Source organism: Heloderma suspectum, chromosome 4 (assembly GCF_057233095.1).
Source record: "Heloderma suspectum isolate Gila_16-S chromosome 4, 16-S_ref, whole genome shotgun sequence".
NCBI lineage: Eukaryota > Metazoa > Chordata > Lepidosauria > Squamata > Helodermatidae > Heloderma > Heloderma suspectum.
This window is the reverse complement of record NC_139461.1, coordinates 4,585,557-4,611,854: the sequence shown is the minus strand read 5'-3', so window position 1 is coordinate 4,611,854 and position 26,298 is coordinate 4,585,557. Positions and strand designations below refer to the sequence as shown.

The following is a 26,298-nucleotide window of genomic DNA, read 5'->3' as shown; positions in this document are numbered from 1 at the left end:
GTCGGCAGTGCTGGGCCAGGTGGGACTCCGGCTCTGACTCAGGACAGGGAAGTTTCCTACGTCTTGAAGAGATGCCAGCTGGGGGGCTAGAGGCGGTGGCGGAAGCCCCGCAGTGCCAGCGAAACCCCAGAATCGCCCTGGGTGGCTACTACGGCGGAATACTTGGTGGCGTCCAAAATGCGCCGAAGCATCAGCCAAAACCGGGCGGAGCTGTGGGCAGAATGGGGTGGAGTGCAGGAACATGGGAAGCCCCTTCAACCCGGTCAGACCTGGCCTGGTCCATCTGGCCCAGTATCGTTGACACCGAGTGCCAGCAGCGGCTCTCCGGGGTCGCAGACCGGGGCTGCCTCTCCTAGCCCCGCCGGGGAGCGGACCTGACACTCTGTGTGCCAAGCAAGAGCCACCGAACCATGGCCCTCCTCATCCTCCTCCGATCCATGGCCATGCTCCTGCTGACGCCGCATCTTTGATTATTAAGGTACATTAATAAAAATTTTAGATAAATAAACCAGCAAAAGCAAAGGAGCCCGCAGAGAGCCACTGCCCGTAGAGACGCTCTGTACGGCTCCCCGGCAGGCGGGCCTCTCGCCGCCGCCCAGGAAGGAAGGAAGGGCATCAGGCCGGCCTGCGCTGCCACGCCTGAATCCCCGCCCCGTTGCTGTCTGCCCGCCAGACTCTTTTTGGCCCACAACTCCCATCAGCCCTCGCCATTGGCTGCGCTGGCTGGGGCTGATGGGAGTTGTAGGCCGAAAGATTGGGAGGGCCACCCCGGTCTAGCCACTGTGCCTCTGGCAGCCCCCCGGATGCTGGGGCTGAAGGCGACTGAGAAGCACCATCCCGGGGGCCCCGTTCCCGCGCCTGCGCCGGAACCCCAGGGACGGGCGGCAGTTCCCGGGGGACGGGCGGCCGGCTGAAGCGCCGGAAGCGCCGCGGCAGCTTCCGGTTCCGGCGGCGGCTCGATGGCGGCGGCGCCGGGCTTGAGCTCCGCGCCGGCTCCGCCCGGCCTGGCGGTGCTGGCCTCGGCGCGGGCCTGGGTGCCGCGTCCGCCGGCGCCGCCTCTGCCGTCTTCGTCGGGCCGGGAAGCGCAGCGCCTGCTCCGGCTCCAGCTTAGCGCGGCCCCCGGCCCCGAGCGCTTCCGTCTCGGTCTGAGGGGCGGGCCGGACTCGGGGCCCGAGCCGGTGAGAGCGGCCGGGCGGCTCCAGGCTGCTGGCCTGCGGCTCCAATGAAAGGGGGGACTCGGTGGGCCTCTTGCGGGAGCCCCCCTTTGCCCTCCCAGCTCGGCTTCGCGGGTCGGGCGGGGGAGGCCCACGGAGGGCGAGTCCGTGGAGCGGCGCTGCGGGGCTTGCAGGTGGCTCCTTGGCCCCGGGAGGCCGCTCCCTCCCGGCTGGTCTGGAGGGGGGACTGCAGGCTCTCCTTTCGCCAGGCAGCGCCGCGAGCCAGGCGGGTACCGGTCCGTGGTTGAGAGACGTGCCCAACCCCCTCCGAACGGCGTCGGTTCCCCCTCGTCCACAGGTCGACGAGGCCCGTCCCGATTCCCCCTTCTGTAGGCCCTGATTTTTCAGCTAGCCCTCGATCAGATCGTAAGCCAAGCCCACAGGCTGCTGAAACAAAACCATTTTCCCCCCGTTGTCAAATTGCCGTCATTCCAATGGCGTCTGTGGCTGAAGGGAGCGGCTAGCCCCAAGCCCCACTGCCCTCAGCTGTCCCAGACCAGGGGACTAGATGCTGAGTTCTATGTGGCGGTGGGGGGGGGGCTTGCAGTGGTTGGGGAAGGTAGCATGCCAGCGGTGCCTCTTATCCCCCCCCCCCGCTTTCATTTCCTTTTTCCAGTAAGCAGCCTGATGCTCAACTTTGTTACTGTGAGATGCTCTTGGCAGATAGAACTGAGAGAGTGGGGTGGGAAAAGGGCACATGGGTTCTACTGGCTGCCGTGTGTGGAATTCCAGGGAGGGAGGGGCTGCCTTTCCTCCTCAGGAGTAGTGGAAAGTTTATTCCCTACAGAGGGCCCACTCGGGCATCACATTTTATTGGAGATCTGATCTCTTAAGCTACCGGGGGCAGGGGGCTTTCACTATCATAGCACTGACAAGGGAGGCTCAGAAGGCTCTCCTGGGAAATAGAATTTTACCCACTTTGCTGGCTGGGGGGTGGGGACCGCAGCTTGACTGTGGAGGCCTCGAGTGGAATGGACTGGGCTGTTTGACTTTGCACTGGTCCAGTGACCCTCTTCTGCCCCCAGAGCTTTGTTGAGTATAGCCTCAAAGAGATCTCCTACGAGGTGAAGACTGCCACGTGCCACGAGCTGAAGGTCTTGGCCCGCCCAGACGACCCCCTTGTGTTTCACTTTGAGGATGAGCATGAGGCGCAGAAGTGGTGGATGGTCATCAGCAGCTCCCTTCGGGAGGTGCACAGAGGTCAGCTGCTACCCAAGGAAGCCTTTACAGGGGCCAGTCTGCTGTCTGTGTACCCAGAGGGGGCTGGCTGCTCAGACAAGCCACGTTTTGTTAACTTTTGCAAGCATGGTCAGGAGGGGAGACATTTGCACCCTTTATGCAACGAGGTGCCTACCCATGTTGGCTTGATCTGTGGGGGAGTTGGCATGAGTTTGTGGGCCAAACCAACAAGAGTCCATAAGCATTATATTGAGAAAATGGGCTGCCTTTGCTGAAATTGAGTATTGTGGGCCGTAGAATGAGAGGCTTTGCAATGCGACCCCTCCCCCCTTCCTAGGCTGTAGCATCCTGAAGGTGGGGGTGGTTCAGGCTGCATACCTGGGCAGTCACATAAGCCCCTTCATCCGCAGGCCTGTTTCCACTGTTGAGCTCATAGATGGTTCAGGCAGGCAGCTATAGATTGGGTTGGAGCAGCCTGCTTCCTGGCACTGCAAGATGGGAGTATTTGCCAGTGCAGAGACTTGGGGTGAGAGCAAGCAGCGTCCAATTCTGCCAGGGCCTCTTCGTGTGTGTGTGTGTGTGGTGTGTGTGGGCGCATGCGTGCACACTCGTGTGCATGTGTGTGTGTAAGCCCTTTCCACCATCAATGAAGCTCACCTGTGTTCACAATGGATAGCTGCTTCCAGATTAAGCAACCTTTTGTAGCCTGCTGCTCCTCCTTCTCCTCCTTGGGCATGTCTGTCTTTAAAGATCAAGCATCAATGTTCCTGGCTCCTGTGAGGTTTCTTCAGGGTAGACTGCTGGTAGACTCTGCCAGATGTGTTTGCCTTGATGGGCAGTTAGGTGTGGGCGTTTCCAAGCATCCAGGATCACTCTTCATTGGATGTAGCAGTCCATAGACAGTGTGCATGCACTGTACTCTTTGTCTGTACTCTAGCTTTTCCTCCTGTATAGAATTTGAGGCCTAACCCTTTCCTCTGCCAATAGAATGGGGCTCTGAGCTGGCAGTGTCTGCCTCCTAATTGGCCCAGGAGACAGAGTGCTCCTCCCTTAAACTCTTCTCTCTCCCCAGCTGCTGAGGGCCCCAGTGTGCTCGCTGGACGGCCTCCTCCTCCTCCTTTGGTGGCTGTGAACTCTCTGCCTGTGTCAGAAGTTGAGGCCCCTCTGCCCTTGGAGCTTGCAAGGAAAGGTTGGTGGCAGACTGGCATGGGGCACTTCCCAGCTAGTGGTGTGGTGACCAAAGGAATCTACATTCCTATTGAAAGCTGGCAGACAGTTTGGGAGAATAAAGAGTAAATGTTTCTAGAAAAGATGTTGCACTTTCAGCTTTTGCTACCTGGAAAATGATATTTTGCAAGTACAGGAAAGATAGTGCCAATCCCATTGCTTGCCTGATCATTTGAGTTAGCAAGTCAATCAATTAGACAAATTTTACTTAGCTGTCAGGAAATATGGCATCTGCACATTTTAAATGCTCTTCCACCTGCACCCAGTCAAGCAGCTGCTTCTGTTCATAAAATGGTGATTGGTGAACTGGGTATTGTGAAGTATTGTTGGTGAGGGGAATTGGGAGAAATCCTAGTTGCAACAATTGCCATAAATCTCCCTAAATTACTAAAAAAGTGAGTTATGTTTACACATCCTGTCTCAATTGCCCTATAGAACTCAACTACTGCAAGGTAAAGGTCCCCAAAGGGCAATTAATCAGGGTTGGGTGGGGACGGAGGATTTGCTGTGGATATTGCAAATCCCTCCAACTGCCCTCAAATTGGGAAGTGGGGTGCTTATTTATTTTTAGAGAATTTATAACTTGCTTTTTAGTGCAAGATTCTTAAACTGAGACACAACAATTAAAATATAGAAAATCACTCACATCAGTCAACCCAAATAGACAGAAGGATGAACTAGAGTTGTACTGCAGTCAGAGATGACTGCAGTGTCAAGAGAGGAGAAAGGTGGTGTGCATATGAATAACAGCTACTTAAAATTCTCCCCCAGAAGACCTGGCGAACCATCTGTCTGTGGCTATCGAACTTGGGGACGAGGAGGAGGCCATGCGATGCGCCACTGTGCTTGCTCATCAGCATGCCACTCTGCGCATCCTGCTGAAGGAGTCCTGCTACCCCAGGAGCGAGATCAGGCGAGGGCGGAGGGGAGTGGGTGGAGCCTCTGGAGGCTGCTGGGCAGGGCAGCCGGTGTTGCGGGTGGGGCTCTGGTCCTCTTTCCGCGCGCACAAAGTTGGCTGTGATGTGGCTGTCTCATGGGTCTCTGTCCTTCCTTGTAGCATGAAAGTGCAAGTGGAAGACGCCATGTGCTCGGCCAGCATCACCACCCGGGTCCACACGCACACCACCGTTGCAGCGCTCAGGCAGAAGGTACCTCGACCACTACTGTTGGATGGGGGTGCAGGCTACTGGTCTCCCACCCAGATCAGCCTCTAGGAAGGATGACCTGCGTGGCAGCTGCGTGGCTGTTGGTGGGGAGGGCCAGGCAGGGCTTCTGAGCACTGTAAAAGGCATGGGGGCAGGTGCCAGGTTGGGGCCTCACCCAGAGTGACCCGCTCTCCACTTTCTGCACCTCTCCCCGCCCACCCAGGTCTTTCAGGATTACGGGTTCCACCCCGGGGTCCAGCGCTGGATCATTGGCCGGTGCCTCTGTGTGGACGACCGAACTGTTGGCTCTTATGGGATCCGGAACGATGGAGACACGGCCTTTCTCTACCTCCTCTCGGCAAAGGGCGCCAACCTCTCAGAGCAGCGCTACAAGGAGGACAAAGATTGGGGGGTGCTGCAGCCAGCTCCCTCGCCACTCACTGATGGCTCCGACACCAAGCACAAGTGCAGCACCTTGCCCAGCCCTCTGCCGAAGAAAGGTGAGCGAGAGAGAGTAGGCAGAACATGCATAGGCCGCTGCTGCTAGGGGGAAGGAAGGTTCATGCCATCACCGTCAGCCTCCGCCGTGGAAGGAGGTCGGCAGCACTTCTCTCCAGTCTCTCTTTTGCCCGCAGGTGCGAAAGACACCAGCAGGAGGATGGATATCGGGGAGATCAGCCACTTCCTGGGCACTCCGCAGCTTCCCAGTCCTGGCCGAACCCCTCCAGCCCCCACAGCAGCCCCCACTTCTGGGCAGGTGGGGCTCCCACTGCTCAGTGCCACAGTGCAAGTGGCATCGCCCCCTCCCCTCCACACACGCACTTCTTCCAGTCCCAACAAAACTGCCCTGAGCTTTCCCTCCCATCAGGGCTCCCTGTGGCACTGCCTCGTGTCACACGGCTGTCTGCACAAACCCATATTTATAGAAGGGGGGGTCAGAGTGCCTCCTCCATTGGACCCCCTCCCCTGCTGGCAATGAGTGGGTGGGAGGGGAGGGATGGCTCTGGGCTGCAGGGCAGCAGCCCTTTGGCCCCTCACTGGCCCTGCAGGCGCTGAGACTGGGTGTTCTCCTCTCCCTCCGCAGTCGGGCTGGTCGTGTCCTACCTGCACGTTCATCAACAAGCCCACCCGGCCCGGCTGTGAGATGTGCAGCACAGACCGGCCTGCCAACTATGTGGTTCCTGGGAGCTACAAGCCCGATGAGGTGGAGCTATGGCGGATGCAGCAGGAGAAGGAGGGGATCTTGCAGTACCAGAAGGTAAGCTGGCGGTCCCCTTCCCCATCTTGCAATCAGCTGGAGAAGCCCTCTGAGAGGGCCCTCACTGTTGGAAGCACCTGGCATGGCTGCTTGTGCTGGCAGCCTTTGGCGAGGGGCCTCTCCTTGTGTAGCTCCCACCCTGGGGGCGCCTGGTGAGCCTGCTCCTGGTCTGCGGGAAGGGGGCTGCCAAAGCTCTTCCCCCTTGAGAAGTTGTTTGTTGCTTAGCCGACACTTGCTTTTTGAGCCTTAGTCCTCTTGCTGGTACTTTTAATTGTGGCATTTTTAGGTTCTGTCTTTTACTGAGTCTTTTCTGGTATTTTGTAACTTGCCTCAGGGGCCAATATTGGCTGGGAAGCAGGATAGAAATGGAAGCGGCACCTGATAGCCGAAGGAAAAAGAGGGGGGTGCGTATCTCAGGTGCTGGTAAAACGATTCTCTTTATTATCGTTCACAGCTCAACACACTTTGGAGAATTAATCTCTCTTTCCTCAGGAGCAATAACGTTCAGCATTGAAATGTCCTCCTTTTAACTGGCATAAGCAAAGGAACCTTCCAGCTTTTACAAATGGCAGCATGCAGTGTGGCTGTGGTATAGGAAATGGAAAACGGGAAGGCAAGGGTTACAACTGGTCTTAGGTGGGGCTGCCTTCCCCCTGAAAGACCCAGTGTGCAGTCTGGGAGTCCCTGTGCTAACTGGGGAAGCCCAGGTGGCTGCCATGTCCAGGAGTGCATTTTACCCGCTTAGGCTTAGCTGTGGCCATATCTAGAGAGGACGGGCCTCTGTCAGTTCCCACCACTGCAAGCTTTCAGGAAGGCCCTGAAGACATACTTGTTTTCTGTGGCTTTCTGTTGAGTATGTCTCAGTGGACTGTTCTGGATTTTTAGTTGCAATTGTGTTTTAGATTTTAGTACTGTCTGGACTAAATGTCTTATTGCTGGTGTTTGTTGATTTTATTAATTATGGCTGTTTTATCATTGTTACAGGGTTTTGCTGTATTGGAGTTTATTGTGTGAGCTGTCTTGGGAGGACTTTTGCCTTTAAAAGCAGTCTAGAAATATTTTAAATAGAATAATGAATAAAAGAAGGGAGGAAGCTTCCAGGTACACAGAAGTATGTTTATAGAGCCCAACACGTTTCAAATATCACCTTCAGTGGAACTATGCAAAACTCAAAATCATCTTCATTACTGTTAATGGAATACATGTACGAAGTAGGTTATTTTTAGCGTTTCCTGTATTGTAATGCTTTAATTATTTTTTAACTTATCAAAATGCTAAGTATAACTTATCCCTATCCATAGGTTTTTTAAAAATTGCTCTTTATGCAAGTGATATTTTTGAGCTTTGTTTTAATTCTATTTCATCATACCATGTTTTTGTGCATGTATACTACCCTGGAAGAAGAACTTCCCTTCCAAACGCCTTGGGCCCAGTAAACCCACTTCTGTGTGCCTGGAGGCTGGCAGGCTGGGCTGGGCTGGCTCAGCTCTTGGTGGAGGCTTGGTGGGGGTGGGGTGCTAAAGGTGAAGCAGCCTTGGGGGGTGGAGGAGGCTCCCAGCGAGCCCTGGGCCCTGATTACTCTCTTCTCTTCTCTCTTTTTTCTCTTGTGGCAGGAAAAGGGAAGGAGAGAAGACGGTTCAGCTGTGCCCTGTGCCCACAGCCTTGGGTCCCTGGAGGACTTCATCCACCTCTCCCCGGAGTTCTCGTAGCTGTCTCTCAGAGGCCTGCCCCACGCTCCTGTTTTGCAGTGGGGCCTTGCATTGACCTAGGCAGCAGAACCCTCTGGGGAGGAGTGGGCCGTGCCAGCGGCTGTTGAGATGAGCCAGGCGGAGACTGAACCACGGCTGCTGGCAGGGCGGGGGCCTTGCGGCACGCTCTGGTTCCTCAGGTCACTTCTGAGAATTTGCAGTTGAGGGTTTCTGCTGCCCGCTGGGTCTTGGGAGCTTCATGCATCAGTCAGCCTTGGAGCAAGCGGGGGAAAGCAATATTGTGGGGTACTCTACAGAGGGCTTTGAGGACCCACTGTGATAATTGCAGCAAAGTGTGACATGTGCGGCTTGCGTGGCAACAGTGCTCTGGCAGCAGCAGTGCTCACAGGGAGACACTGCAGGGCCTGCTTGACCCCTCCTGCTTTTCCCCCATCCCCCATCCCTCCGCCTTTCTGTCCTGTCTCCAGCTTAGGCCTGGGAGTCTCTGTGGTGTGGTGCCCACCTGCTGGTCCAGCCGGGCAGACCAAGCCTCCCTGTTCAAGGGTCTGCCTCTCATGCATAGAGGCGTCGAATGGTGTGAGCCATGAAGGCTGGAGTTGGGTCATCGTCTTGCACAAAGGGCAGCCCTGGGGTGGATCCTGGCTTTGAGTCCCTCCTAGAGGCCCCTTCTCCGCCTGGCATGTCAGCTGAACCTTTCCTTAGTTGTGCTCCCCGCCCTGAAAGTATGTGTCAGCACCGTTTGGCGGGGTGGTTTGGACCCTAAGAAGAGGGGAAGACAGCTTTGCAGGTTGTCCAGTGGAGGCGGTCGATCTGTTGCTGAGGTGGCTGCGCACCACGAAGGTTTTGGCTGTCCAGATGCTGCCACCACACGGCCCTCCCCGTGGCTTCCTCTGGCTCTGCCTCCTGGCAGTTGGCCCACATGCCGGCATGTGTGGGTGGGGCCTGCTGCCGCCCCTTCCCTCCAGCCCTCGGAGGTGCCTGCTGCGTCTGGCCTCAGTGGCGCTCAGCTCTTGGCCCCACCTGCTCGTGGCCCTGCCTCTCCTGGGTCTGAGGCGGCTCCTGCCTGCCGGGAGCCACCACGGTTGCTGGCTTTGCGTTGGTGCTGGCAGGCTAGCTTGCCCCCCTCCGGGTGTGCCTTTTGGAGTTACAGGCAAGGAAGCCGTTGCCAGGCCAGCCACAGTGCTGGGGCAGTTGGCAGAAGTCGCCCCAAAGCCAGGGAGTATGTCTGTCATGAGGCCCATCGCTGCCTTTGAAACTTGCTGCTGAAGCCATGCTGGAAAGAGAGGCCCTCTGACTTCATAGCACTTTGTGAGGAAGAATGCTTGGGCTGCCTGCAGCTCCCCCCCCCCCCGCCCCATTGCTTCTCGGTTAGCGGGGGGTGTTGTGGGCAGAGGAGAGTTCTTGTGTCTGCTGCGTGTGATGGAGGCAGCCCTGGCCTCTGCTGGTCTCCCATTTGCCAAAGTCAGCCAGCGGATCTGGGAGCAGACAGTGCCTTCGCCCTAGCGTGGCTGGCCCCGCTCCGGCACCCTATGGGTTGCCCCAGGGAGCAATGCATGCTGGAGAACAAATGTCCTTTCCCTGTACTGAACACTGTGTTTTTTCTGCAATGGAAGTTTCAGGTGACGTTAATTACTTCATAATGGGTCTGTGAACTGGAGGGCAAGTCCCTTGTTCTATTAAATGATTCCTTTGGGCCAGACAGCCTGCTCTGGTGTTACTTCTCAGCATCCTTGACAGATTGGGAGGGGTGGGTGTGATTATACTGATACAAGTGAGTTCCCCTTAGAAAATGTTGGAAAGTGGTGAGGGGAAGCCTGTTGTAAAATTCACACTCGAGAGACCCCGGATGGGGCCTTCTGTGCCACAGAAGGCCCTTTTACCTACTGAGGAGCTGCCGCAGCTGGCACAACAACATCATCTTGAGAAATCTCACGGACCGTGCTCACGCCCCCCACCCCCAACCATTTGCTGGCCTAGCTTGAAGAGGCGCCTTAGTGGCATCTTACTTGGTCTCGCCTGACATCTTGCAGGGGTGTAACAATAACAGCTTTGCATTTCTTGATGGGATAACTCCTGCCCTAACTTCCTGTAGTGCCTGGCAGCTGAATGGGGGTATCCCAGCTGTTTGCCAGGGCCAGGTACATCTGGGGTAAGCAGAGTTTGAAAGGAAGTTTGTAGCCCCTTGAAATTTTGACTGAAGAATTATGAATGTTCTGCTGCGTGGAGCGGCAAAGACTGCAGTGCTGCCATCCCAAGAAAGGGCCATTGGCAGCAGCGGCCTTATGGAGCTGGCTGCCTTGTCAGCAGCTACTACCCAAGGGGTAGCTTTCTTGGTGGGCAGGCAGATGCATGGTCACCACTGGTCTGAAGTATCCGGCCTCAGTGCAAGGAGTCGGTGATCATACCTCTGCGCAAACCAAACATCTCGGACAAGAGAAGTGTGGTGAAATGCATCCCACCCTCCTCCCAGGGAGGGGCCACAGCTCTTATAGAAGCATTACGTTGCTTTTCCTAAACCATGGCCTGTACTCTCCCTCTGTCTGAACCAGTGGCCATTAAGAAAGGCTCCTCCCATTTCTGATGCATGTGCACACGCACTCTCTCATGCCAGGGTTGTTGGGTCTGTTTGACTGACCAGCTTGATTACACTTTTTGAAGGGGTGAGTGCTAGTGCGGTGCTTCTGGGGTGGAGCAGCTGAGCCAACACTGGCCATACTGTCTTCATCACCTGCCCCATGGGCCAGTTACGTTAGGGTGCACTGCATCTGAGAGTGGGAGGGAGGGTAATGGTGCATGTGCAATCCTGTGAACAATTATTTTACTTATTAAAACATTTGTATCCTGCCCTATATCATTAAATTCTCAGGGCAGTGTACAAATACAGTCAGTTTAAACAGTATAAAACAAATAATTTAGACAGATACAGCATATTCAACCATTAAACAAGCTAATACCAGTTAAAGGAATGAGACAGTTAAAACAGTGTGCAACTTTAGGAAGCTCATTTAGCCCTCAAAGGCTTTGGTGAAAAGCTATGTTTTAACTTGGCACTGAAATGAAACCAACATCTGTGCCAATTGGGCCTCCAAGCAGAGGGCATTTCACAACTGGGGTGCTACACCAGAGAAGGCCCTCTCCGACGTCCCACCCTAGTGTGTCTCGCGCTGGTGGAACACAGAGGAGGGCCCCTCCAACAGATCTCAGTTCTTGGGCAGGCATATATAGGGAGAGGCGCTCCCTCAAATATTGAGGTCCCAGGCCACTTAGGGCTTTAAATGTCACCACCAGGACCTTGAATTCTGACCGGAAGCATCTTGGTCGCCAGTGCGATTCCTTTAAAACTGGTGTATGATCTTTACGAGATAGTCCAGTCAGCATTCTAGCTGCTGCATTTTGCATTAGCTGCAACTTCTGAATCTTCAAGGGCAGACCCATGTAAAGTGCAATTCAGTCTCATTGGGAAGTTACCAGCGCGTGCGCTACTGTGGCGAGGCTGTCCCTGTCCAGGGAAGGTCGTAGCTGGTGGATCAGCCGAAGCTGGCCCCAAGTACTCCGGGCCACGGAGTCCACCTGGGGCTCCAGCGACAGGGATGGATCTAGGAGTACTGCCAAGCTACGCACTTGCTCTTTCAGCGGGAATGCGGCCCCATCCAGGGTAGGTCACCTACTCAATTCCCAAACTCGGGAACCACCAGTCCACAGAGCTCCATCTTATCAGGATTTAGCTTCAGTTTACTGGCCCTCAGGCAGCCCATTACAGCCTCCGGGCACAGGTCCAGAACCTTCACTGCCCCAGCTAACTCCAGTGACAAGGAGCAGCAGAGCGGAGCACCAGCTCGCTGGTGACACCCCGGCCTAAAACGAATGACCTCACCCAACAGCTTCATATAGATGCTGAACAGCATGGGGGGTAGAATAGGGCCCTGTGGCCCCCGCAATGCTGCTCTGGAATCGGCCCTGCAGGTAGCGGAGCCGCCGCAGCACAATGCCCCCGACCCCTGTCCTGCAGAGCCGAGCCAGTCAGACAGTGGTGCCAAAAGCTGCCGAGAGATCCAGGAAGATCAGCAGTCTTTCATCCGGAGTAGGTTGTCAAAAGCAGCCAAGGCCGTTTCGGTGCCCTACCCTGGCCCAAAACCAGACTGAAATGAGTCCTGCTAATCAGCTTCCTCCAAAGTCTGAAGCTGCCCAATCACCGTGTGCTCGAGCACCTTGCCCCAAAAGGGGATATTAGCAATGGGGCAATTGTTCTTGCAGGCTTCTGGGTCCAGGGAGGTCCTCTTCAGGAGGGGGTGCACTACAGCCTCTTTCAAGGCAGCAGGGACCACCCCCTGGACGTACCCAATCTACCCCGCCAGACTGTATTAGCCAAGATGGGCAAGGGTCAAGCTTGCATGTGGTGGGACAGACTGATTCAAGCGCCTTGTCCACATCAGGCTGCAGCAACGGAAACTGATCCCAGGAGACATAGCCAGATGGAACACCGGACACCTCCCCAGACTCTGCGATAACTAGCGCCAAGTTCTGAGTGAATACAACTGGCTTTCTCCTCAAAGCGCCTAGCAAATTTATTACAGCAAATGACTGAGGGTTCCAATCCCAATTTCTCTGAGCCCGAGCTAGATCCCAACAGTCTTCACCACTTGGAACATTTCAAGGATGAGATAATAAAGGTGTAATAAGACTTTTTTTTGCCCTCCTCACTGCCGCATAATAGGCACAACGAAGAGTCTTTGCTAATCGTCGGTTGTACTCGCTCCAAGGCCTGCGCCATCTGAACTCTAGCAGTTGCCCAGCCTGTTTCATTGCCCATAGATCTTCTGTAAACCAAGGTGAATTATGGGCCCCACAGCACCGGAGTGGGCGCTTGGGGGCGACTGTATTGGTGGCCCTTCCCATCTCACCATTCCATAGTGAGACCAAGGCCTCAACTGAATCACCAGCCCTATCAGCCAGAAAATCCCCCAGCGCATTCAGGAACCCGTCAGATTCCATACGTCTCTGGGGGCGGACCATCTGAATTGGGCCCCCACCCATTCAGGGAGGATCTGCTACTGCCAAACCAAACTTCACAAGGAAATGATCTGACCATGACAACGGGGTTGTTGAACCCCCCCCCTTACACACACACACACACACACACACACACACACACACACAGATCATCCCTCATCAAAACCAGATAATCCCTCATCTGCCCAACAGCAAAACTCAGGCCCAGGGTACATCCTGCCACATCTATTGGGCCAATGATGTACTGAGAGAGCCCCATGGTTGTCATGGTTGCCATGAAGTCCCAAGCGGGCCCTGTCAGGATAGCCTTGGCATGGATGTTGAAGTCCCCCAGAACCACAGTCTTGGGGTTTTCCAGCACCATCTCTGAGACCATCTCAGCCAGCGCAGGTAGGGAGACTGCTGGGCAGCGGGGTGGGCAGTACACCAGCAGCATACCTGTTCTCTTTGTCCTAACACAAGGTACAGGCCCTCAAAACCGGTGCAAGGATGGATGGGCTCCCTCGTGAGGGAGACAGAATCCTTATGGATGATGGCAACTCCTCCCCCCGACCCTCCAGTCTAGGTTAGTGCTGCACTGACTGTTAGTACCCAGGGGGACAAAGCTGAGACAGATCCACCCCACCCAGGTCTCAGTAATACACACCAGGTCAGCCCTTTCATCCACAATCAACTCATGGATCATAATTGTTTTATTATGGACTCGCCTTGTATTCAAAAGCAGCACCAACAGATCAGAGGGAGGGCTGATAGGGCAACCTAGATTTTGAAGTATGGGGGAAGGACCGAAAGATGGGACAGATTTCAAATATCTGTCCCGCCTTCCTCTTATCTGACATGCCCAACGCCATGCCTCCCTCTGCCCGAGATGACTCCAAGAGGGGCACCCCATTCCTCCTCCCTCCCCCGGGGTTCACCTGAGCACATGTACAACTCTAAAATGATACGAAACTAATAACAAAAGGCCAGTGCAGCCAGGTAAACAAACCGGGCCGTTAAAAGAGGCCTATTCCCCCTCCCCGCTCCAGCACTCCACATTTCTACACTCCCATGAGGCTGTCACCCGGGCTATGGCTGGCTTCTCACCCTAGCCAATTCCCCCACTCCTCAGCTCTCACCCACAGGATGGCTGGACCTCGGCCTCCCCAGCTATCCTACACTCTCCCCCTGGGATCTCCCCCACACACCATTGCTCGAGAAGGGGGAGGTGCCCTCGTCACTCCCCAAAGGGGCGTGCCCCCTTAGTGGCATCCCGCTGGCGGCAGCCCCCTCAGCCAGCCAGCTTGCATGTCTCCTTCCGAGAAGGGGACAGGTGGAGGTGGTCAGCAACAGCTGGTTCAGTGCCTGGGGGCCTGGTTCTGCAGGGAGTGGTCTGCCAGGCGGAAGTCCACAGTAGCTGTCAGTAGTAGTGAAGTGGCTGAAACGAAATGTGAGTCACCCCCCTGCCTGCCGTATGATGCCTTGTGCCTGGCGCCAGGGCAACTGGAAAGGGCTTGCACTGCTTCTCAGAGGCCCTCTTGTGAGGATGAGCAAGGAGGCAGGTTTGGGGAACCACGAAAGGTGGCAGACAGACAGATCTGAGCACAACCTACCAGCCTGTTCTCCGATGCAAGCTCTGGTGAAATGAGCAGGAGCTGCCCAGGAACACAGGTCCCTCTCCTGCTTGTCCCAGCAGGGCTTGTGGAGAATGCCCCGTGTTGATGAGTAGGCAGGAGGGCATTCCCATGGGATGCCTCAGCCATCAATGTATCTGGGGCAGCTGCTAGGAACTGCTTTCTTCCTGCCCATGCCAGGCTCTCAGAGGAATGCTGGCTGTTCACAGCCACAGAGCCGGGTAGGTAGCTACATGTACAAATCACCCCATCTGAGCGAATGGCAAGCCTGCAGCGAGAGTAAAATGCAGGCGCTGCCCTGTCGGAAGCGCCTTGTGAGGAGTCAGGCAGCTGGCCCGTCGCGCTCATGACTGTCCACGCCAGGAGTGGGGGGGCTTCAGCCTCCTCTGCCCTCAGCTTTCTAGTGCAGGTGAGATGGACCAGCCAGGGTCAGGTGCAAAAGGCAGAAACGGAGCATTAAGGAACCAGGTGCCTTTGAGCACATTCTGAGCCTAGACACTGATTTCCACTGCCAGCACTGAACTGACCGCACAAGTCCCTTTCCCACAAATTCCACTCCTGGTCACCCCCAGTGTTCTTCATTCAGCAGCTGAATATTGGCTGGGGAAACATCATTGTGTTGCTATTCTTATGCAACGGAGAGTCCGGCAGCCTTGCCCATCTCTTGTAACGTGCCCAGGGATGCGCCAGCTGATCCCACTCTACCTTCAGCCTGCCCTGGCCTGCAGCACACATCCAGCTTTCAGAGTCTGTCCCGGCCATACCCGGAGGTGTGGGAGATGGAGCCTGGGACCGTCTGTGTGCAAGCCCGGTGCTCTGCCACTGAACGAGAGATGCGCCTAATGAACCTGGGGAGCGGGTCCGCCTCGCTCTGCGTTGACATGGGCTGGCAGCCCCTCCCAAAGGCTGCCAAGAGGGATCTGTAGCTGGAGGTGCTGGGGACTTCTGCAGCCAGAGCAGGGCCTCCACCACTAGGCCCCAGGCCTCCCCCCAAAGCTGGCTGGAAGGGAATGCCCTTCTAAGCTCTTAGCTGGTACCAAGAGCTTGAGCCCTGGAAGGGTGTTCTGGGGACGGACTTCAACATTCAACGTAATATTATGTGCATACTAATAATACATCCTATTAATACTTGAGAGAGAAATACATATGCTTGTGATTTAATTCAAAGGAGCCCTGCAAAATACACAAAATGGGTTCACTTTTACATTGTCATGTGTATGTGTTGCATCTGAAGATGAGGTTCATTGTACCAATATTAAAGGAAGACAACATTTGAATAAATGTATTGCATCACTGTTGACTATTTATCTTACTATAATTTATCAATTTTGCCACAGTGGTATGTTTCTATACTTTATATATCCATGGTGCTGAAGGTGCTGAGAGCATTCTCCAATATTTAGCATTACAAATTTTAACTGTGATGATCATAATAGAGATCAGCTCTCAGTACTGAATTGGTATCCACTTAGTATAAGTTGGTAAGAAAGTTGAGGGATCTAATGCCAGTTTTGGCCAGTGTGGGATGGAGTTTGTCTGCCATGGGGCCACCACAAAAAAGACCCTGCCCAGGGTACTGCCAGTCTCCCTCAGTGGAGGTGTGTGCAGGAAGGCTCCTAAGAAACAGGTGGGGAGGCTCACGCAGGAGAAGGCAGTCCACTCCATAATAAACATTGAACCGGTGAGGCTGGTGTTCTAAAGACCAGAATTGGAATTGGAATTTTTACCCCCAAGCTTCAGCTGTTGCTTCCCCATGGTGAGATCTGCTGCTGCAGCACGCTATGGAATATGGAGGTAGCCAGGCAGCTGGGACTTTGTCTCGCATGGGAAGGACGCAGTAATTGCAGTTCACTCCTGGGACTCTTACTGTTTGCTCACTCACACATGCTGCGGTGGTGTAGGGTCTCTTAGCTCTTCACGTGGCCAGGGCACTGAGTGGAAGGAAGCCACCACCACCACCCCCCGCCAGCCAAATGCGGGTGGCAGCATTTTGAGACAAGCTGTGGCTTCCATGGAAGCCTGAGGATGCGGACAAAGTGCTTGGCCAAGTCCGGTCGACCACTTGTGTGCTTGACCCTTGCCCTTCATGGCTTATTACATCAAACAAGGAGGGGACATCCGGCTGGGTCCAGGAGGTTGTATATTCCTCCTCGAGAGAGGGAGTGGTGCCGGCCTCTTTAAAAGAGGCGGTAATCAGACTACACCTGAAAAAGCCTAACCTGGACCCAGAGGATGTTAACAATTATAGGCCGGTGGCCAACACCCCCTTCTTGGGCAAGGTGCTTGAGTGGGTGGTTGCAAGACTACTCCAGGCACTCTTGAATGAAATGGATTGTCTAGATCCATTTCAATCGGGCTTCAGGCCTGGTTTTGGAATGGAAACTGCCTTAGTCGCCCTGTGGGATGACCTCTGGCAGGAGAGGGGCAGGGGGAGTGCGATCCTGTTGATTCTTCTGGACCTCTCAGCGGCTTTCAGTACCATCAACCATGGTATCCTTCTGGATAGGTTGTCTGGGTTGGGAGTTGGAGGCACTGCACTGCAGTGGTTCTGCTCCTACTTGGATGGCCGATTCCAGAAGGTGGTGCTGGGGGATTATTGCTCTGTGCCATGGCAATTGTGCCATGGGGTTCCACAGGGCTCTGTTTTATCCCCCCTGCTGTTTAACATCTACATGAAACCGCTGGGGGAGGTTATCCGGAGGTGTGGGCTGAGGTGCCATCAATACGCGGATGACACCCAGCACTACCTCTCTTTCTCATCAAACCCAGGTGAGGCAGTGGCTGTTCTGAATCAGGGCCTGGGCACGGTAATAGACTGGATGAGGGCCAATAAACTGAAACTCAATCCAGACAAGACAGAGGTACTGTTAGTGGGTGGTTCGTCTGCCCGGCTAGGTGATATTCAACCTGTTCTGGAGGGGGCGGCACTCCCCCAAAAGACCACGTTCGTAGTTTGGGGGTGCTCTTGGATCCAGAACTGTCACTTGAGGCACAGGTGAACTCAGTGGCACGGAGCACTTTTTATCAGCTTAGGCTGGTATACCAACTATGCCCTTATCCAGACAGAGATAGCCTAGCTACAGTCATCCATGCTCTGATAACTTCTCATCTGGATTACTGCAATGCGTTATACGTGGGGCTGCCTTGGAAAACGGTCCGGAAACTTCAGCTGGTCCAAAATAGGTCAGCAAGATTGTTAACAGGGACTGGCCAGCAAGCTCATATTACACCAGTACTTTTCCAGCTGCATTGGCTGTCAGTCTATTTCCGGGCCTGATTCAAAGTGCTGGTATTAACATTCAAAGCCCTTAATGGCTTGGGGCCAGCTTATCTGAGGGATCGCCTCCTCCCATATGTGCCTGCCCAGTCCTTAAAATCATCCTCAGTGGCCCTTCTCCACGAGCCCCTGCCAAAGGAAGTGAGGTGGGTGGCTACTAGGAGGAGGGCCTTTTCTGCCATGGCACCCCGGCTATGGAATGAGCTCCCTAGTGACGTTCGCCCGATACCTATGTTGTATTCCTTCCAGCGTCAGGTGAAGACCTTTTTATTTTCCCAGGCATTTTAGCATTTTAGCTTTCTAGACTTTCAGCTTTGGTGTTTTAAATCTGTATTTTAAATCTCTTATATTGTTTTACTGTGTGCTTTTTGGTTTTAATTTCTGTGAACCGCCCAGAGAGCTTCGGCTATTGGGCGCTACAGCAGTGAAATGAATGAATGAATGTATGAATGAATGAATGAGAAACGAGGACATCTCAAGGAGCAGCTGCGGGAGGCTTATCAGCCACTGTTGCAGGTGCCACAAGCTTAACGAGGACCAGAATGGGCAAGTCACCATTTTTCTGCTTCGCCTTGTGGGGGGCTGCAAGGATGCTGAGGGAGTGGAGGCAACACACTCTGAAACGCAAAGTGCTGGATCAGTATTCTTGCCAAAGGGGCCTGTTGCAGCAAAGGAGCTGGTGCTGCTAGCTAGGTTTCTGCAACCAGGTCTTCAGTCGGTGTCTCTTGTTCTTCGCTGGAGGGCGCTGCCCGCCTCAGAGTGTTCTCTTCTCCCGCCAAGAGGCTTCCGCCTCTTTTTGTGGAGTTAAGGGGAATTTGGCCGAGTGGAGGCAGAAGCCACCCCACCCCCATCCCGCAGGTCTGTGGGTGCCCCTGCCGCAGCCGGGCAGTCCATACCCCCACCCCCAGGCCAGGGCCCTGAGGTGCACCGTCCTTTGCTGTGTGCTGGGAACCCCTCTGCTTTTCGCTGTCCCACGCAGGCACAGGAGCAGAACCGGCTGCAGAACTTTCAGCAGCTGTGCCAGCTGGACGAAGAGGCTCTGGTGCCCAACCAGGAGGAGATGGAGTGCCGCATCTGCTACCTGGATGTGGAGCCGGGCGAGGGAGTGTTGCTGCGGGAGTGCCTGCACAGCTTCTGCAGGTGAGGTGCTCTCCTGCCCTTGGGGCGGGGGGCTGCACCGCAGGGGGAGTGCACTGCAGGCAGTCTCACCCACATGCTTCCCCACCCGCCCCAGGGACTGCCTGCGCCAGCTGATCCGCTGCAGCGAAGAGCCCCAGGTGGCCTGCCCCTTCCGAGACGATTCCTACGCCTGCAGCAGCCACCTCCAGGACAGGGAGATCCGGGCGGTGAGTCTGGATGACCTCAGCCCTGTCCTCAGGATCCGCAGGACGGGCTGGGTGGCTATGTGGGTCCTGCCCTGCCAGTGGCAGCCAGTTACCGGGCAGTCTCCATCCAGAGCTGCCTGAGAAGTGCGGCCTTGCCGTGGGTCAGCTTTGCTTGGTGGAGCAGAGCGCGAGAGCGCTAGAGAACTTCCACAGAACTCCTCCTCCTGCAGCAGGGAAAGCTGAGGCGGCAGCGGCCTGTGGCTCCTTTCACTTCCCCTCACTGGACGGGGAAGACAGGGTGCACCCCACCGGCCCCGACCCCCTTCCGCCTTGGGTCTCTGTGACACCTCCTCCGCCTCCGCAGCTGGTGTCATGGGACGAGTACGAGCGCTTCCTGGAGCGGCGGCTGGCGGTGGCCGAGAGCCGTGCCCAGAACAGCTACCACTGCCAGACGGCCGACTGCCTCGGCTGGTGCATCTACGAGGACGACGTCAACGAGTTCCGCTGCCCCATCTGCTGGGCTCTCAACTGCCTTGTCTGCAAGGTGAGCCAGGACTGCCCCAGCCTGCCTTGCTCCAGCAGCACTGTTGCATGCTGGGAAAAGCGTCCTGTGCTGCGTGCCCTGGCTTATATGGGCTTGAGGCCCAGTAGGGCGTCAGGGAAAAAAAATCGGAATATTTCACAAGATGTTGGGGGACTGACAAGACAGGCATATGGGTCAGCAGAGAGGCCTGAGGGCCATGAAGGAGGGCAGGGGCCTTGCCCCCCAAGCCCAGAGTTAGCCCACCCATAGACACCCATTTTGCTTCCTCAGCTACTTCAGCAGCCCCTGCCCACCTGTTTTCTAGCTTCACTTCGCGCAGGACTGGAGGGCAGAAATGGCTTCCTTAGGAAAATGCAATCGTTCCGTTTTTCTTACATTCTGCCTGTGCAACTGAAGCTCTGTGTCCCAGCACGCTGTGGGACGAAGGAGTGCCCACGGGGCTACTCTTGGGGCATGAAGGCAGAGGAGGCAGCAAACGTGCGAAGACGGAACAGAGCAACTCACAAGCTAAGGGCTGCAGCATCTCCACCTGCGGAACCATGAGGGGATGGCGCGCACAGTATTGCTTCAGACTGCAGGGCATGATGCCATCTTTCCGTGCTTCCCCAAGTAAAAAACGTCACCCAAATAAAAATGGCAGGGCAGCGAGAAAGAAAACTATGGCTGGGGTAGTTTTCTACTTACAGGCTGTTTTTCACAAAGGCGAGCATTCACAGCTAGGCCCCTCCCCCCGCCCCCCAGTTTGAGGCGGCAGCACTTCCAGCTGGTGCATCTGCAGAGCAGGCCTGGGAGGCCATGGTGGTCTTGCCACATGCACAGAAACCTTGAGGGGCCCCCAGTGAGCCAGGCTGCAATGCCTGGCCAGGAATCACCCCTTGCAGGATGGAACCTCTGCTGGGCCCAATGAGTTTGAACCCTTCTTCCTGCCCACAGGCCATTCATGAGGGCATGAACTGCAAGCAGTACCAGGACAAACTGCAGTTCCAGGCCCACAACGATGCTGCCGCCCGGGAGACCAGCAACATGCTAAAGGTGAGGGGGATGATCTTGGGGCACCTCCTGGCACCCATGGGGGGGGACGACAACACTTTTTGCAGCAGAGCCTGGCCAGAAGCACTTCACACACCCCCCCCAAGTGCCATGCCCTGGGTCCCTTTCCCCACAGCTCTCTCCTCCTTGGCTTGCATGGCTTAATATTTAATCCATCCCCTGCCTTCTAGAGATTGCACAGAATGCACTGCTGACTTGACGTAGGCCTTGTTCAGAGGACAGTAGATTGCCAGATGCATAGCAAAACTGGAGAATGAGGCAGAAGTGGAGCTGGAGGGCAACGGGAGGGCTTTGGCAAAGAAGTGCTTTTGAGTGCTCTGAAGGCAGGCACAAAAGGGCTGGACAGGAGCCTGTGTTTTGGGGGATGCTTCCCTCCAGGCCGCAGCCTGTTTCTCTCTCTCCTCTAGACGCTAGTTCAGCTGGGAGAGGCCATGCACTGTCCCGTATGCCGCATCGTTGTGCAGAAGAAGGGTGGCTGCGACTGGCTCCGGTGCCCTGTCTGCCAGACGGAGATCTGCTGGGTGACCAAAGGGCCGCGCTGGGGGCCTGGGGTAAGCATTTGGCGGGAGGCAGAGTTTGCTCAGGATGGATGTGGACTGGGGTTCAGATAGCTCCATATGGAAGGCTGGGATTGCCAGCAGAACTGTATAGAGCCTGCACCAAGAAAATACCAGTTCTACTCCCTGAATAAGATGGCACTGCTACATTTCCTGCCTTGCAGCAGAGCCCTTTCGGAGTGGGGTCTTCCACCAACCCATTTTCCTTCCTTTTCTCTGGTTTTGGTTCCAGGAGGCAAGCATTCACTTCCTCGGCACCCACCCTGTACTACGGGATTCCACCCCTTTATGGCTCAAGCCATCCTGTAGCAAGCTACCTCTGTGTCAACACCACCTCCACTTCTTTTCTGGCCAACAGCAGCTCTCACAAGGATTACTAATTCCAACCTAGCTTTTTCTTTTGTTAGTGGTCAGTTTTTCTTTTATTGCCCACAAAGTGGTGTGACGTTTCTCTATGTGTTTGTTCCAACACTTAGTTGGCTGTGTTGTTCTTTGCAATTCAGTACCCAGAAGAGAAAGTTAAGCCTTATATCTGTGGCATTTGATAGAATCCTAGAGTTGGAAGGGGCCATGGAGTCCAACCCCTGTTCAGCGCAGGAATCCAATTCAAAGCATCCCTGAGAGACAGTTGTCCCGTCTCTGCTTGAAGACCTCTAGTGACAGAAAGCCCACCACCTCCCTGGGCCATTGGTTCCATGGTCTGACAGCTCTGACGGTTAGGAGTTTCTCCTGATGTTCAACCAAAATCTGCCTTCCTGTAACTTTAGCCTTTTATTTTCATGTCCTGCAGTCTTGGAGGATAGAGAACAGGTTGCGGCCCTCTTCCATGTAAGAACTCTTTGGGTACTTGAGGGTATCTGGTTCCTTCCGTCTTTCCTCGTAGGACTTGGTTTCTAGTCCCTTGGTCCTCTTTGTTGCCCTTTGCCAAACTCGTTCCAATTTATCTGAATCCATCTTCAAGTGTGGTATCCAGAACTGGACACCGTATTGGAGGTGGGGTCTGACTAGATTCACCCAGCTTTATGACATCTGCAAGGAATCTGTTGTTGTTCAGTCGTTAAGTCGTGTCCGACTCTTCGTGACCCCATGGACCATAGCACGCCAGGCCTTCCTGTCCTGCGCTCTCTCCCAGAGTGTGCTCAAGTTCATATTCATTGCATCGCTGATGCTATCTAGCCATCTCATCCTCTGCCGTCCCCTTCTCCTTTTGCCATCAATCTTTCCCAGCATCAGGGTCTTTTCCAGAGAGTTTTCTCTTCGCATTAGGTGGCCAAAATATTTGAGCTTCAGCTTCAGTATCTGTCCTTCCAATGAGCACTCAGGGTTGATTTCCTTTAGGATGGACTGATTTGACCTCCTTGCAGTCCAGGGGACTCGTAAGAGTCTTCTCCAGCACCACAGTTCGAAGGCATCAATTCTTCGGCGCTCAGCCTTCCTTATAGTCCAGCTCTCACAGCCATACGTTGCTACTGGGAAAACCATAGCTTTGATTATACGAATCTTCGTCGGCAAGGTGATGTCTCTGCTTCTTACTATGCTGTCTAGGTTTGCCATAGCTTTCCTCCCAAGGAGCAAGCGTCATGGCTACAGTCACTGTCTGCAGTGATCTTGGAGCCCAAGAAAGTAAAATCTGTCACTGCTTCCATTTCTTCCCCTTCAATATGCCAGGAAGTGATGGGACCAGATGCCATGAGCTTAGTTTTTTTAACGAGTTTCAAACCAGCTTCTGCCCTCTCCACTTTCACCCTCAACAAGAAGCTCTTTAGATCCTCTTTGCTTTCTGCCATTAGGGTGGTATCGTCTGCATATCTGAGGTTATTGATAATTCTCCCGGCAATCTTAATTCCGACCTGTGATTCATCCAAGCCGGCGTTTCTCATGATGTACTCTGCATATAAATTAAATAAGCAGGTTGACAATATACAGCCTTGTCATATTCCTTTCCCAATTTGGAACCAATCGGTTGTTCCATGTCCGGTTCTTACTGTTGCTTCTTGTCCCTTGTACAGGTTTCTCAGGAAACAGGTAAGGTGGTCTGGTACTCCCATCACTTTCAGAATTTGCCAGAGTTTGTTGTGATCCACATAATCAAAGGCTTTAGCGTAATCAATGAAGCAGAAATAGACGTTTTTCTGGAATTCTCTTGCTTTCTCCATGATCCAGCGAATGTTGGCAATTTGATCTCTAGTTCTTCTGCCTCTTCGGAACCCAGCTTGTACTTCCGGTAATTCTCCGTTCACACACTGCTGAAGCCTAGCTTGTAGGATTTTGAGTGTAACCTTGCTGGCATGTGAAATGAGCGCAATTGTATGGTAGTTTGAACCCTCTTTGGCATTGCTCTTCTTTGGAATTGGAATGTAAACTGACCTTTTCCAGTCTTGTGGCCACTGTTGAGTGTTCCAAATTGTTGGCATATTGAGTGCAGCACTTTAACAGCATCATCTTTTAGGATTTTAAATAGCTCAGCTGGAATACTGTCATCTCCGCTAGCTTTGTAATGCTTCCTAAGCCCACTTGACTTCACTCTCTAGGATGTCTGGCTCAAGTTCAGTGACCGCACTATCATGGCTATCAGGGACATTAAGATCTTTCCTGTATAGTTCTTCTGTGTATTCTTTCCACCTCTTCTTAATCTCATCTGCTTGTTAGGTCCCTGCCTTCTTTGTCCTTTATCATGCCCGTCTTTGCACAAAACGTTCCCTTGAGATCTCCAATTTTCTTGAAGAGATCTCTAGTCTTTCCCATTCTGTTGTTTTCTTCCATTTCTTTGCATTGTTCATTTAAGAAGGCCTTCTTGTCTTTCCTTGCTATTCTCTGGAACTCTGCATTCAGTTGGATATATCTTCCCCTTTCTCCCTTGCTTTTTGCTTCCCTTCTTTCCTCAGCTACTTGTAAAGCCTCCTCAGACAGCCACTTGGCTTTCTTGCATTTCTTGTTCTTTGGGATGGATTTCGTTGCTGCCTCCTGAACAGTGTTATGGACCTCCGTCCATAGTTCCTCAGGCACTCTGTCTATCAGGTCTAATCCCTTAAATCTATTCCTCACCTCCACTGTATATTCATAAGGGATATGATTTAGGTCATACCTGAATGGTTTAGTGGTTTTCCCAACGTTCTTCAATTTAAGCCGAAATTTTGCAACAAGCAGCTCATGATCTGAGCCACAGTCAGCTCCAGGTCTTGTTTTTAGACTGTATGGAGCTTCTCCATCTTTGGCTGCAAAGGACATAATCAATCTGATTTCCATGTGTAGAGTCGCCTCCTGTGCTGTTGGAAAAGCGTGTTTGCTATGATCAGCGTGTTCTCTTGGCAAAGCTCTATTAGCCTTTGTCCTGCTTCATTTTGTACACCAAGGCCGTGCCTGCCTGTTATCCCGGTGATTTCTTGACTTCCTACTTTAGCATTCCAATCCCCTATGATGAAGAGGACATCTTTTTTTGCTGTTAGTTCTAGAAGGTGTTGTAGGTCTTCATAGAACCGATCAACCTCAGCTTCTTCGGCATCAGTGGTTGGGGCATAGACTTGAATTACTGTGATGTTGAATGGTTTGCCTTGGATTCGCACTGAGATCATTGTATCGTTTTTGAGATTGTACCCCAGTACTGCTTTTCCCACCCTTTTGTTGACTATGAGCGCTACTCCATTTCTTCTAAGGGATTCTTGCCCACAGTAGTAGATATAATGGTCACCTGAATTAAATTCGCCCATGCCTGTCCATTTTAGTTCGCTGATTCCCAAGATGACGAAGTTCAATCTTGCCATCTCATGTTTGACCACCTCTGGTTTACCTTGATTCATTGATCTTACATTCCAGGTTCCTAAACAATATTGTTCTTTACAGCATCGGATTTTCTTTTAACCACCAGACACATCCACATCTGAGTGTCCTTTCGGCTTTGGCCCAGCCGCTTCACTCTTTCTGGCGCTACTTGGAAATGGCCTCTGCTCTTCCCCAGTAGTATATTGGACACCTTCCGACCTGAGGGGCTCATCTTCCGGCGTCATATCTTTTAGCTTTGTGATACGTTCCATGGGATTTTCTTGGCAGGAATACTGGAGTGGGTTGCCATTTCCTTCTCCAGTGGACCATTTTGGCAAAACTCTCCACCATGACCTGTCCGTCTTGGGTGGCCCTGCACGGCATAGCTTATGGCTTCGCTGAGTTACGCAAGCCCCTTTGCCACAACAAGGAAGTGATCCACAGAGGCAGTGTTGGAGATTATTAGGGGGATGGTGCTGGTAAAGGAGTATGGATGGGTTGTGCCCTTAAAGTACCATTTACTTTAGCCCAATGCTTCCAATGCACTTTTTGCGTGCACGCATGCACACAGCCTTTGTCTTCCGCCCACAAAAGCAAACTAAGAGGCAGCTGTTCACAACAGGCAGTTCCCCCCTCCTCTGGAAGCCTGCGCAGGACTTTGGGAGAGGCGCGCGATCCACGAGTCCCTCATGCTTTGTTGTCCTTCCCTGCAGGGTCCTGGCGACACCAGCGGAGGCTGCCGGTGTAATGTGGATGGGGAGAGGTGCCACCCAAATTGTCAGAACTGTCACTGAGCACCTGCTAAAGGGAAGAGAGACTGCACTCGATGGCGCCAGGCAAGGCTGCTGCAGCGGCAAGAGCACTAAGTGTTAAAGAGCCCTCTGATCCACGAGGGCTCCCGCCTGGAATTGACCCACGTTAATCTTTGGGGGAAAGGGGAGGCCTCCACAGCTACTCCCTGCCTTGCCTCCCTTTCCCACCCTGGGCTTTTAACCATGCAGGGGATACAGATGTACCCTGCCCCCGTATGGTGTGGAGAATGCTGTGCTCCCTTCCCCGCAATTTGCTGACACTCTCTGCATCTACCTCAGAGGGCTGGCAGCACTCATGTGCCCGCAGGAAAGTGTTTCTTCCTCCGTTTGCAGGGTAAGAGCCAGAGAGAAAGTAGGCTCACTTTTCCATGCCTCCACCCCACTGTGCCTTTGAACACCCCCCGCCCCACTTTCAGAATCTCACTCCTTAACCTGTTTCCAGAGAGATGTGGGTCCCCAAGCTCACTCCTGGCAGGAGCCAGTGCAGGATGCTGCATGTTGAGGGGGCCACACTAGTGCCAAGGCAGGAAGGAGCTCTGGATGTATGTTGCTGCACAGAGAGGGAAAAACCCCTTAATAAAAAGGGATGAGCACTGGGATGTGGCGGAGGTTCTTTCAA

The 26,298-nt window shown here is 53.9% G+C and overlaps 1 protein-coding gene across 2 annotated transcripts; it reads left to right on the top strand.

Moving 5' to 3' along the window:
• The first annotated feature begins 218 nt into the window (after window positions 1-218).
• Window positions 219-26,277, top strand: SHARPIN (SHANK associated RH domain interactor). Of its 2 annotated transcripts, none has more exons than XM_084854722.1 (14): window positions 219-478; window positions 2,240-2,414; window positions 3,466-3,582; window positions 4,392-4,533; window positions 4,678-4,768; window positions 4,989-5,265; window positions 5,401-5,522; window positions 5,850-6,023; window positions 18,612-18,772; window positions 18,867-18,978; window positions 19,322-19,501; window positions 20,435-20,533; window positions 20,959-21,102; window positions 25,581-26,277. In XM_084854722.1, exons 2-14 carry the CDS (start codon window positions 2,378-2,380, stop codon window positions 25,659-25,661), a joined length of 1,737 nt encoding a protein of 578 aa, XP_084710848.1. In that variant the 5' UTR covers window positions 219-478; window positions 2,240-2,377; the 3' UTR covers window positions 25,662-26,277. The 2 variants fall into 2 exon arrangements, with proteins under 2 accessions (XP_084710848.1, XP_084710847.1); XM_084854721.1 differs by lacking the exon at window positions 219-478 and adding an exon at window positions 942-1,178.
• The last annotated feature ends 21 nt before the right edge of the window (window positions 26,278-26,298 follow it).